Source organism: Hyperoodon ampullatus (genome assembly GCF_949752795.1).
Source record: "Hyperoodon ampullatus genome assembly, chromosome: 16".
Classification (NCBI taxonomy): domain Eukaryota; kingdom Metazoa; phylum Chordata; class Mammalia; order Artiodactyla; family Ziphiidae; genus Hyperoodon; species Hyperoodon ampullatus.
Window position 1 is genome coordinate 43944345 of NC_136929.1, and position 12858 is coordinate 43957202.

At 39.3% G+C, this 12858-nt stretch overlaps 1 protein-coding gene across 1 annotated transcript; it reads left to right on the forward strand.

Annotated features, from left to right (window-relative positions):
- Positions 1 to 2731: 2731 nt before the first annotated feature.
- Positions 2732 to 6643, forward strand: PCDH20 (protocadherin 20; the record flags this gene model as incomplete). Its single annotated transcript, XM_079721795.1, has 2 exons — positions 2732 to 2863; positions 3923 to 6643. The coding sequence occupies 2 exons, from the start codon at positions 2732 to 2734 to the stop codon at positions 6641 to 6643; spliced, it is 2853 nt and encodes a 950-aa protein (XP_079577921.1).
- Positions 6644 to 12858: the final 6215 nt, after the last annotated feature.

Sequence of the window (12858 nt, forward strand, 5' to 3'; positions counted from 1 at the left end):
TTTGCAACCACCTAGAGAAGGGCACCCTAATCCCCTGGCTCAGCTCATTGCCATCTATTGTATCATGTTGTTTTCCTTGTCTATAGAAAAAATAAGCTTGGGAGGCTTATAATCTAGCTATTCTTCTAGATTGATTTTTACAGAACACCTGGGAAGCAGGCCCAGAGCAATTGAGACATCTGAGAGGTTCATTATAAGTATCATTTTCAAGGTACTAATAGCATAGAAGCTCTCTAAGTCATCTTTAGAAAGAAATATGTGACACCAGATGGCAGGTCACAGAGCTGGCGTCATAAGGAACAGGAGTTTGGGAGCAATTTCATGGTGCACAGTAAGAAGATACAAGGGAAGAAAGAAGGGAATTTGGTCTTTTTTTTTTTTTTAAGCCCAATTACAGTTGAAATCTCTACTTAGATCTTCAAAGAGGAAAGATAATAACAAGCAGCTCAGTTAACAGTTTGGAATGTGTCATGTAAAGTATTCCCCCAGATTGTGCTGGCCTTGATGACAAATTTCCATGCAGGGACTTTGCAATAACCACAGTAACTTAGAGCAAAGTAGGTTATTATTGTTGTCCCAAACATTATCTCCAGAATGTTTAATTTAGGTGTTTCAACTTACATTATAGTTTATATGGTCATGCTTTTTAGAAACACTACAGAAAATTATTGCTGAATGTAGTATCTTTGTAAACAAAGGATAAACTAAAGAAAGAAATCCCTAAATTTTCATCAAAATAGGTGAGTGATCTTAACCTGTTGGAGAGGGCATGAATTGTAAGGGGATATAGAGTCTACTGCTGTTGCTCTCTGTACAAATGTAGAATTAGTTCAGATTGTGGGTCTAGCCTGTATGTATCCTGACTATGGATGGATTGCCTAATTCTGGCCATGTGCCTCAAACTTTCAGAAGCTGTGGGTATTGTGTGAAGACATAAACTAAACACATTTCAGAAGCAACTTTCTACTGATTTTTGGAGTCAGATATGTTTCAACTACAGACCCCAAAGTATAATTATTTACCAAGTATGTGGTAAAAGTTCAACCATAGGGCAGAATGAGCAGCTGAAGAAGCAAGGAGAGGCAAAGTATACTTGCTGACTGTGTTTTGTTTACCAGCTGTGTGATGGCCTTACAGGTACATGTACATATTCCTGTGTGTTTACCACTTCATCAGCGTTCCAGTTTCACTCCAAAGAACTTAAAGAAGCTGATTTTATAAGCCAGATTTGTATTACAGAAAGTTTTGTTTGTGAACTCCATGTACAACCCCATTTGTGCAATAAGAAGTTGTTACACACACCAGGTGTTTTGATGCAGTGTGTTATCAATTATTTAGGATTCTCTAGGATTAGTGGGGATGAGGAGAAAATAGGAAGAGTCAGAAGCAAAACAATTAGCTCTGCTAAGCAATTTATATTCTATTTAGCATACAGTAGAAGAAGAAAATTGAAGTGGATCCTATGGAAAACACAGGATGTCAGATCTTTCTCTAACCCAGGAGGAATACTTTTCTATTCCAGGCTCAGTCATTAGTTACTCAGCTGGGAGGGTTTTATGCTCAGGGCAGCCCACAGGATATATGGAAACCTAGGGATGAAGAGAAGTGTCTACTCAGGGAAAGGCCAATGGTCTTTACCACTACTTACATGGCACCCTGCAGATCAAAAAGTGTTTCACGGACTTAATGCACTGGAGTTTCTCAGCAGCCCTGACTTTATAAATGAGGAGACTTGTCATATGGCTATTTAGTGTCAGAGCCAGAGGGGATAGCCAAGCATTCTCCACCACACTCCTTCAGAATTCTCTTCCCAGTAAAAAAACTAAGAAAAAAAAAAAGTAATAACTTGAAATGTAGCCTTTTTTTTTTGAACCTAGGCTTCAGTGAGTGCCCTACAAAAAAAGAAAGAAAAAAAAATCCCTTAGAGAAATCTGGTAAAATTGCTTGCAGGCAGAACCACTTCTGTTACCAAGCAATTGTTGCCACTCTCCCTCTTGGCTCTTTACCTTAGCCAGAAGCCGCGGTTGTCTCAAAAGACCACAAGGCAGACACCCAGAGACACTCGCGCCTACAACTAGGAAATTGGCAGAAGCTTTGTCACCGCCAACTGCGAAGCTTCAAAATTAAAGCACGTCGAAACCTTCACCGATTTCATATATGTGCTTCTCTGCCTCAGACAGCCTTACTAAGAGTTTGAAGTTCCTTCTCTCTGCAGAGAAAGTGGATTTTCTTTCTCTGTGCAAGCACTGCTGGATCTAAGTCTTTCGGAAGAACTGGTGGCAAAGCAGGCGTTCGGGGATCGCGCCTGTGATTGCTCTGTAGTGCCGACTTCCTCTCTCTCTAATCAGATATAAATGCAGGCTTATTAATTTAGTCTAATTCTCCCTCTCACGCTCTCAACCTGTGGACTTGGGTCCTGACTGGTGCTGCGAGGAGGGAGGACGGTGGGCAAGCGCCCCGGAGTCCGACCGGGTGGCGCCTAGTCGCCGTCTTCAGAGGCAAGTCCCCGCTCCGGCTCCTCCGGCGGGGTCTGGACTTAACCCAGGTTCGGGACAGGAAACCATGACCGTGCCTCGGTACCCCCTCGCCTTTCTGCCCCCCTTGAGATGCTGTCCTTGACTGACGAGCCAGTGACTATTGGTTGAAGTTCCCCAGCGATTTGCATGCACAGAGAGGGAGTGTCTTCTGCCGCCTCCCCGTCAGGAGCGCGCCGACTGCAGCCTCCTAGGGAATGCGCAGCCGAGGGGATGCGCGCAGCTCGCGGGCCCTGCCAGTGAGCTGGCGCCCGGCGACCTGGCACCCGCGCCTGGATATGGGGCGTCTAAGTCGTTCCAGGAGCAGCACCAGCCACAGAAACCTACTGGTAAGGGTAGGGGGCCACGAGCCTCGCGGCCCCGACAAGTTGCAGTACTGTGGGGCAGTTCCCACTCCTTGATGGTTTCTCAAACCTTTTACCTTAATTCAAACTTCCCAGGAAGGTTGGGTGGAGGGAAAGGGAGTTTGGGATAATGTGTCTGCATTTTAGCAAGGAATAGGCAAGTCCTTGGGTCGTGAGAAGTTTCTGAAGCAGAAATATAGGCAGATGAGGTGGAGGAGGCTGGGGTGTGCTCAACTGGCTTTGAGATAAAGGGGTTCGTAGATTGTTTCCTGAGGCCAGCATCTGGCTGTGACTGTCTACTGCAATTGACAAATTGTTTTTGCATAATCATTTCCCACATTTACTTCTCTTTCCCTAAGTGAGGAGGATTAGTGAGGGCTTGTTAGGGGGTGGAAATACAGATGCTTTCGATTTGATTTTAGATACGTACTAAAATGAAAAGCAATTCTTCCGACCCAAAGAGTTTATTTGGTGGGGTAGGGAGTCCGAGGGGGTAGAGTTACTATATTATTATTATTATTATTATTATTATTATTATTATTAATATTGTTGTTACCGGTCTCATAGCAAGGGATGTAACACATTTCGCGCTTCAGGGATCTTAGTGGTAGAAACATTTCAATGGAAAATAAAGTGCCCACCTCTCGGGCCTCTCCACTACCAGCCCCCTCCCTCCGCATGACCTACCCTGGTGGTTTCTCTGTCGCGTTGCGCAGTCCTCTCCGCTCCGACATGAACTTCCAGGGATGACTTATGGTTTGGGATTCCGAATATTAACTGAGTGAGGTGGTGATGGGGAGCCGGGCAGGGGCCGGGGGTGGGGGGGAGGTGTAAAAAGTAAAGAGAAAAATTAAGTTTTGGAGACAATGTTGCCCTATAGATCTCTCCTTTACAGCAAGTTTCCTCTTCACCCCGTTCTGACTGGAGCGTTTGCCTTTGGGAATGGGGATGGAGCCAGAATGACCCCAGGGCAATGGTTCTGACTCCAAGCTCTGTGTTTTCCGCATGTGTGTAATAAGCCTTCTCTCCACCCCCCACGTTCAGCATCTGCTTCTGTTTTTCCTCTTCGTGGGACCCTTCAACTGCCTGGCGAGTTACAGCCGGGCCACGGAGCTTCTGTACAGCCTGAACGAGGGACTGCCGGCGGGGGTTCTCATCGGCAGCCTGGCCGAGGACCTGCGGCTGGTGCACGGAGCAGGGAGGCAGGACCCGCAGTCGCAGCCCCCGGAGCACAGCGGCGCCGAGCGGAACCCTCTTCTCTTCTTCAGCCTGGCCTCCCAGGGACTGAGTGACCAGTACGTGACCCTAGACAACCGCTCCGGGGAGCTGCACACTTCTGCCCAGGAGATCGACAGGGAGGCCCTGTGTCTTGAAGGAGGTGGAGGGCCTGCCTGGGGGGGTAGCATTTCCATCTCCTCTTCGCCTTCCGTTGACTCTTGTCTTTTGCTTCTGGATGTACTGGTCCTGCCTCAGGAATACTTTAGGTTTGTGAAGGTGAAAATCGCTATCCGGGACATCAATGACAATGCCCCACAGTTCCCTGTTTCCGAAATATCGGTTTGGGTCCCAGAAAATGCACCTGTAAGCACCCGGCTGGCCATAGAGCATCCTGCCATGGACCGAGATATAGGCACTAACGGAGTTCAGACCTACCGCTTGCTGGACTACCATCGTATGTTCACTCTGGACGTGGAGGAGAATGAGAATGGGGAGCGAACCCCCTACCTAATTGTCATGGGGTTGTTGGACAGGGAGACCCAGGACCAGTATGTGAGCATCATCATAGCTGAGGATGGTGGGTCTCCACCACTGTTGGGCAGTGCCACCCTCACCATTGGCATAAGTGACATTAATGACAATTGCCCTCTCTTCACAGACTCACAAGTCAATGTCACTGTGTATGGGAATGCTACAGTGGGCACACCGATTGCAGCTGTCCAGGCTGTGGACATAGACTTGGGAAACAATGCTCAGATCACCTACTCTTACAGCCAGAAAGTTCCACAAGCATCCAAGGATTTATTCCATCTGGATGAAAATACTGGAGTCATTAAACTTTTCAGTAAGATTGGGGGAAGTGTTCTGCAAACACACAAGCTCACCATTCTTGCTAATGGGCCGGGCTGCATCCCTGCTGTGGTAACTGCCCTGGTGACCATTATCAAAGTCATTTTCAGACCGCCTGAAATTGTCCCTCGTTATATAGCGAATGAGATAGATGGTATTGTTTACCTGAAAGAACTGGAACCTGTTAACACTCCAATTGCATTTTTCACCATAAGAGATCCAGAAGGTAAATACAAGGTGAACTGCTACTTGGATGGTGAAGGACCATTTAGGTTATCACCCTACAAACCATACAGTAATGAATATCTGCTAGAAACCACAAAACCTATGGATTATGAGCTACAGCAGTTCTATGAAATAGCTGTGGTAGCCTGGAACTCTGAGGGATTTCATGTCAAAAAAATGATTAAAGTGCAACTTTTAGATGACAATGATAATGCTCCTATTTTCCTTCAACCCTTGGTGGAAGTAACCATTGAAGAAAACAACTCACCCAATGCCTTTTTGACTAAGCTAGATGCTACAGATGCTGACAGTGGAGAGAGGGGACAAGTTTCATATTTTCTGGGACCTGATGCTCCATCACACTTTTCCTTAGACAGTGTCACAGGAGTTCTGACAGTTTCTACTCAGCTGGATCGAGAAGAGAAAGAAAAGTACAAGTACACAGTCAGAGCTGTTGACTCTGGGAAGCCACCCAAAGAATCAGTAGCCACCGTGGCTATCACAGTGTTGGATAAAAATGACAACAGTCCTAGGTTCATCAACAAGGACTTCAGCTTCTTTGTGCCAGAAAACTTTCCAGGATATGGTGAAATTGGAATAATTAGTGTAACAGATGCTGATGCTGGGCAAAATGGATGGGTTGCCCTCTCCGTGGTGAACCAGAGTGATATTTTTGTCATAGACACAGGAAAGGGCATGCTGAGAGCCAAAGTCTCTTTGGACAGAGAGCAGCAAAGCTCCTATACTTTGTGGGTTGAAGCTGTTGATGGAGGTGAGCCTCCCCTCTCCTCTACCACAAAAATCACAATTCTCCTTCTAGATATCAACGACAACCCACCTCTTGTTTTATTTCCTCAATCTAACATGTCTTACCTGTTAGTATTACCTTCTACTCTCCCTGGCTCCCCAGTTACAGAGGTCTATGCAGTTGACAAAGACACAGGCATGAATGCTGTCATAGCTTACAGCATCATAGGGAGAAGAGGTCCTAGGCCTGAGTCATTTAGGATTGACTCTAAAACTGGCAACATTACTTTGGAGGAGGCATTGCTGCAGACAGATTATGGGCTCCATCGTTTACTGGTGAAAGTGAGTGATCATGGTTATCCCGAACCTCTCCATTCCACAGTCATGGTGAACCTATTTGTCAATGACACTGTCAGTAATGAAAGCTACATTGAGAGTCTTTTAAGAAAGGAACCAGAAATTAACATAGAGGAGAAAGAACCACAGTTCTCAATAGAACCGACTCATAGGAAAGTTGAGCCTGTGTCTTGTATGCCCACCTTAGTAGCTCTGTCTGTAATAAGCTTGGGTTCTATCACTCTCGTAACAGGGATGGGCATATACATCTGTCTGAGAGGGAAAAGGCATCACAGGGAGGATGAAAATTTGGAAGTACAAATTCCATTAAAAGGAAAAATTGACTTGCATATGAGAGAGAGGAAACCAATGGATATTTCTAATATTTGATTTTGTTGTTGTTGTTGTGGAGTAACAGAGATGTTTTAACTGACTTTGGAGAGTCTTCACCACCCAAAGAGTGTTGGACATCTAATTTATAACTTGTACTGTATTGTAAATAGCTGTTTACAAGTTTTTAAATTGAAAATCAGATGTTATAAAATGTGTACAGCATTTTTTAATAAAAATTGGTACTAACAGCTATGGAACTGTTATAAAAAAAAAGCTTGGACATGATTTGCATCTTTCATACACCAAGCAGATGATTGTTAAAACCCGGGAATAAGGTAAGAAAATGGTACATTGCATTTTTGCCTAAAACTGTCCTTTAACCACAAGAGGGCATCAGCTGCTCCTTTGCAGGGAAATCTTTTAAGGTATTGTACATGACAGTTGTACATGAAATTAATGAAAGAGTCTATTTTAAATATATTGTTTTTAACATTAAACAAATATGAAATTAAAGTAAATGGAATATCATCCCACTTAAATGTATGATAATAAAGAAAAGAAATGCATTTCTTTTAATAAACAGAATGTTTATCACCTCACAAGTGCATAATGTATAATTTGAAATAGAAGACTTCACAAAGAAGCACAATTCTTTTTTAGCAAGGATAAACTCTTTGCCATGTGTTAAAGATCTGACGTGCTGAAGATTAATTCACCTTCTGTGTACTCTGGTTGCTTTCTGCTTGCTTTACCACTGCACTTGCTATTATTACAAGGGAAAATATATATATTATTTCTTAAAGAAAATGTAACTAGAAATTATGTCCAAGAGAAACAGCCAGAAGCAAAGATATGTTTCAATCTTAGTTGCTTCATAGGTGTTCATGATATTTTGATGCTTTCACAACTTGTCAGTAGTGCTTTATACTTGGGTTATGTATTAGATTCTTATACACTTAAATTCATGTGTTACATAAAAAAAAGAAAAATCTTATTAAAACAAAATTATTCTAGAAGCTGGTGGACACTACTGGTTTTTTAGCTGGACCTTTTCTATGAAAGTTATACTTATCTTTTTGTTGTTGTTTAGGTTTGTTGGCTACCGTTTCTGGCTTCCTTTCTTTGGCTTTGGATTAGGTCCAAGAGTTTATTTGTAAGCCCAGCAGCAGATTTCTTTGATAATTTAGCTTTTACTGAACACTTTGCAGTGAAGCAAGCTGGTTTATCAGTGATTGATCACCTTCACTTCCTTGTGTGAGCTGGAAATTTTATTTTATATGAGAGCTATAGCAAAATTATCTTTGTAAACAAAGAATAAGTGTTAGCTTAAACTGGATCATTCTACTTTTGGGCATCATGTGTCTGTACTTTACCAAAAGTATTTCTATGTCTGTAAATTAAAGGTATATATTTTCATAATTTATTTCTCCTTTTTACTGTTTTATATTTGAACATGGGCTTGTTCTTTTACTGAAGTTCCTGTTAATGGCATTCATTTGCTTTTAGAGGTAAATGTGGGTAGACTGTAAATATTCTATTATGTTAACATTTATATTAAACTAATTCATTACTTATTTAAACATTTGGTAAATTATTATTAAATACATGTGCAGTTATAGACATATATAGACACACACACATATATATATATATATGTATATATACATATATAATAGAAAAAGAGTATGCCTATGTGTTTGACAGAAGTTCACATGAAAATTTCCACCCATGCATGTGTACATGAATATTAATTTATTATGACTTAGAATCAATTATAAACACTCTTTTTAATACATACTTATAACAAATCCTCTGTTAGTTGTGTTACAAGTGCTTTCAATAAATTTTAAAATAAAAACACATTGCAAAAAAAGAATTGAATACAAAAACCCAAGACCTTTTGAATAGGTATTAACTCATTTTCTTGTTTTCTTCAAGTTGAGAATTTAAATAAATAAAATAATAAGCATATGAGGCAGTAATGTTTGTTACAAAAAGGAAATACATTTTTATTGGAAATTCCGTTTTTATGAAAGGCCACTGAGCTAAGAAAGTAAGATCATTTAACCCCCAAAACTTTTCATTCATAACTGATATAGAGCAATGGAGGAAACTATCCTCCACCAGTCATTTTTATATCTGATTTCTCTCTTTTACAGGAAAGAAATTCATGTGAAACAAGTAGCACCATTAAAAAAAAAAAGTCCTCTACAAATGCAATGATTTAATTATCAGTATAAATAACAAAACATTTTATTCATTTATGAGTTTGAAGAAGGTTCATGTGTTTGGGGTATGGATTTCATCTCTAGAATGAAAAAAATGCCTGTAACATTAATAAAAGGACATATTTCTGAATAACTTCTTGTGGCAAGATTTCTTTTACAAAAATATCCCATTCACTTTAAAAATTTATATAACAGGAAAGTTAAAGTAAATTAAGCTCAAAGATAAAAGCCCCTTTTTACTAACACCTTGTGCTAGAATGGTTGCCAAAATGTATGTTAATCATGTCAATGTTGTTAGTTGAGCTGGCACAAAAATAAATGTTCCATTCATTAAAAACCCTAATATCCATTTAACAGTTTGAGAACCAGTGAGTGCTCTTTGCCAATTTAATGAAGAAGAGATTGCTCTGATCTCCACACTGCCAAACCCATTCTTACACTACAGAGAAAACTGTTCATTAATTTGGAGCTGGAAATGTAAAACAACATAGCAATTTCAGCTACAGGGGAGGAAACAATTTACCTTACTTGACTCTTTAGAGGCCCTGACCCTATTAAAAAAAAAAAAAGTTTTCTTGGCAGTTATGCTTTTATCAATGGCAGTTAAAAGCAAAAGGAAAAAGAAACACCTCTTTTAAAACAACTTTGTAGTATTAGTGTATTAAAAATAAAATCCAAATCCTTTGTCTTTTGGGGTGCTTTGCATGTGTTTTATGAAAACACCAAGTATAATCTTGCCTAAGAAATAATATCAGTGAAACAATATTAGGGAAGGTGTATAAAGTGGACTTGATTGCAGTAATAGCTCTCATAAGGATTCTAATTTGTGCACCCAGAACATGTTTCGATTGACAACTGTAAAAAGAAAAATTATACAATCCTCGCCTGAATTTACAGAGACTCGGCTTCCAATCTCTCCTTCCTCGGTGAGGTGAGGACTCTGTGGGGTCCTGACTTTTGGCAGAGAATGAAGAATGTAATGAAAGGACAGCATTGAGCATATGGTACTCTTCAATTCACTGGGCAGCCTCAGGTCACAGACACCAGAGACATAGATACCTGAACATTGTCCTAACTCTGAGGTAGATTTGCTCACTGCAAGAAAGCAGTCAGTGCTACCAATTACATTTTACTGACTTGTTCAATCTCTGCCTCGCAATATGCCTTTAGAGTGTGAGCAGTCAACAAATATTTATTGAAAGGAAGAGGATTGACAGTTATGCAAATGGACTCAAAGAAGAAAATAATCAATCATATTTAAAAAAAATCAGTAATTCCTGAGCAAAACACTCACCATAATTTTTTTCTAGTTAGGTCTATTTCCAATAAGAAAAGATCATGAATATTTTTCAGACGGTATATACATATATACCTATAGTCTATAATCATTTTTTAAATGTCAGTTATTGTATGTAATTGTTCTTAAAATAGTAACAATTTTTTCTCTGATAAAACCCTAAACTGGAAATGTATTTCTTTAAGGGTATAAAACAAAACTGAATGAACTTTAAGGCTTAACCCACTAATGTCAAGAAGTAGGAATACTGTGAAGGTTCAAAAGGAAACTCGGTCATTCATACCATACATATTTATTTTGGTACTCAATTACCATGGGCTTAACTGAGAACAAGACAGAGTCCCTTGATGACTTTAGATTATAGTGTGAGAGGCTAATAAGAAAACATTCAATCTGAAAGCACTGTGTGGGATGAATGCCTATTCCCGGGATGCCAAGTGAACCTAACTCAATCTTGGGAAGTCTTAGAGAAAGTTTCCTAAAGGAGGTGATTCTAATGTGGGCCCTCTCAGGAAGATTATGCCTAATTTGAATATAAGAAGGGGAAGTTAGCCAGTGGAAAGTGGGCAGAAGGAGAGAGAAGGGTATTTAAGGAAGAGGGAATAATGTGCAAGGCACACATGTGCAAGTGAGCACATCATGACTAAAGAAGCACAAATACTACTGTTCTTCTTGGCTGAAGGGATGAAGAGAATGAAAGATATTATTAACAATGAACTTGGGTATGTACATGTGCTGCAAATAGTAAAGGGACTTGTGTCATACCTGGAGGTTGCAATTTTATCCCAAAGCCAATGGGAATTTTAAGGATTTGACCAGGTTATGTGCGGTTTTTAAAGATCACTTTGGCAATGTGTGGAGCTTGTGTTGAAGAAGATTCTAGAAACTGAATAAGAGTAGTGACAATTTAAGTGAAAGACGGGGCTTTAAACCAGGCAATATGAAAGAGATATATAACATAGTAGGTAGTAATTTATAGCTGATAAAGAAACTTGTGGGACCAATAAGAATTAATCCACATGTGATAGATAAGAAAGTTCATAAGTTTCATAATTTGCTTTCAAGCTTATTTTACAATAAACTTAGTTTTGAATAAACTAAGACAGAATATCAAGAAAAATTTTGACAATTGAGGGGATTAGAAAACAGCAATTATGAAAGTACAAAAAATAAGCAAAATCTTACTGAAAACAGCAGAGTTACTTTTCCTTCAAATATTTCTCGGGCTTCCCTGGTGGCGCAGTGGTTGAGAGTCCGCCTGCAGATGCAGGGGACGCGGGTTCGTGCCCCGGTCTAGGAGGATCCCACATGCCGCGGAGCGGCTGGGCCCGTGAGCCATGGCCGCTGAGCCCGGAGCCTGTGCTCCACAACGGGAGAGACCACAACAGTGAGAGGCCCGCGTACCGCAAAAAAAAAAAAAAAAATTTCTCTTAAAACACACACTTTAACTTTACATTCATTGGAAAGTTAACCAAAGTGTGATACTTAAAAAGACAATATGCCAAATATTAAAAAAAAATTATCTGAGATGAAATCACATCTAAAAATGAAGTCAATCAAAACTAACTATTAAAATGAATTAATAAGAATCATATATCTTCCCTGCATGCACTTGTAGAAAAGATAGATATAATTTTAAAAATAAAGCTACTTATACCTCATAAAGAGAAAAATATTAAAAAATTATAAAATTATATATTTGACAAATATAATAATTGCAGGAAAATAGTAAGGAAACAAAACTCTAGGAGATTAGGGAATAAGTGATAATAACCAGGGAAAATTTTATGAGCCTTACAGAAAAATGGAGGGCATAAACTTGATTTATAATACAGAAATAAATATTTTTTATGCAAAGTTTATATATATATATATATATATATATATATATATATATATATATATATATATTAGATATAGGAAAGACAGGTTCAATTGTGGATATAACAGATATGGTTACTTCAAAAATGCAGATGGCCAGGCTTGTGTATATTAAGGTAAATGAAGGTAAACCCAGAATGACTGAATGTTAGAAACTCACAAAATCACAAACTTTACAACCTCATAGGAATTTTGGATTATTGTTCTTCTCCTCATAGCTTTGAGTACAATATCCTAAAGCATCAATAAAGATAAGCACTATTATCAATTATTTATTTACTAAACATATTACTATTAGCCTATACCTCTTATAAGCAAGACATTGTGCTAGGCCCAAAGGTAAATTTTGTTCCATCCTCAAAAAAGATCACTCTCCAGTTTGAGGAAACTAGTGTAAACTACACATAATAATGGATGAATATGTTCTCCCTCCCATCTACTCTTCACCTGTGCTTCTTGTACCTCTACCAGAGGGAAACAAGGACCATAATGGCAGATGAAAGTGCTACCTAATGATATAAACTACCTACTGAAAGCTAAGAAGAAGAATATCAAAATTATTAGAGGAATATAATCTTTGCAAAGTTTATAAATTACAAAATAGGGACTGAGTGCTTCTTATGGATAGAATGGGTGAATTTAAAGCCTTTTATAACATATATATTTTACTCATTTTGAAAATTGGAATTCTCTATAACTCCCAAGTACAACTTTCACTCAAAAGATTAAAGAAATAAAGGCACTGGGCACTGTGAACCAGCTATTCCTTTCAGAAAAATCATAGATTTATATTTCAGAATAATTAAAATGTGACTATGATATTTATTGAATCTACATATGTATCCTATAGTAACCTTGCTACTATA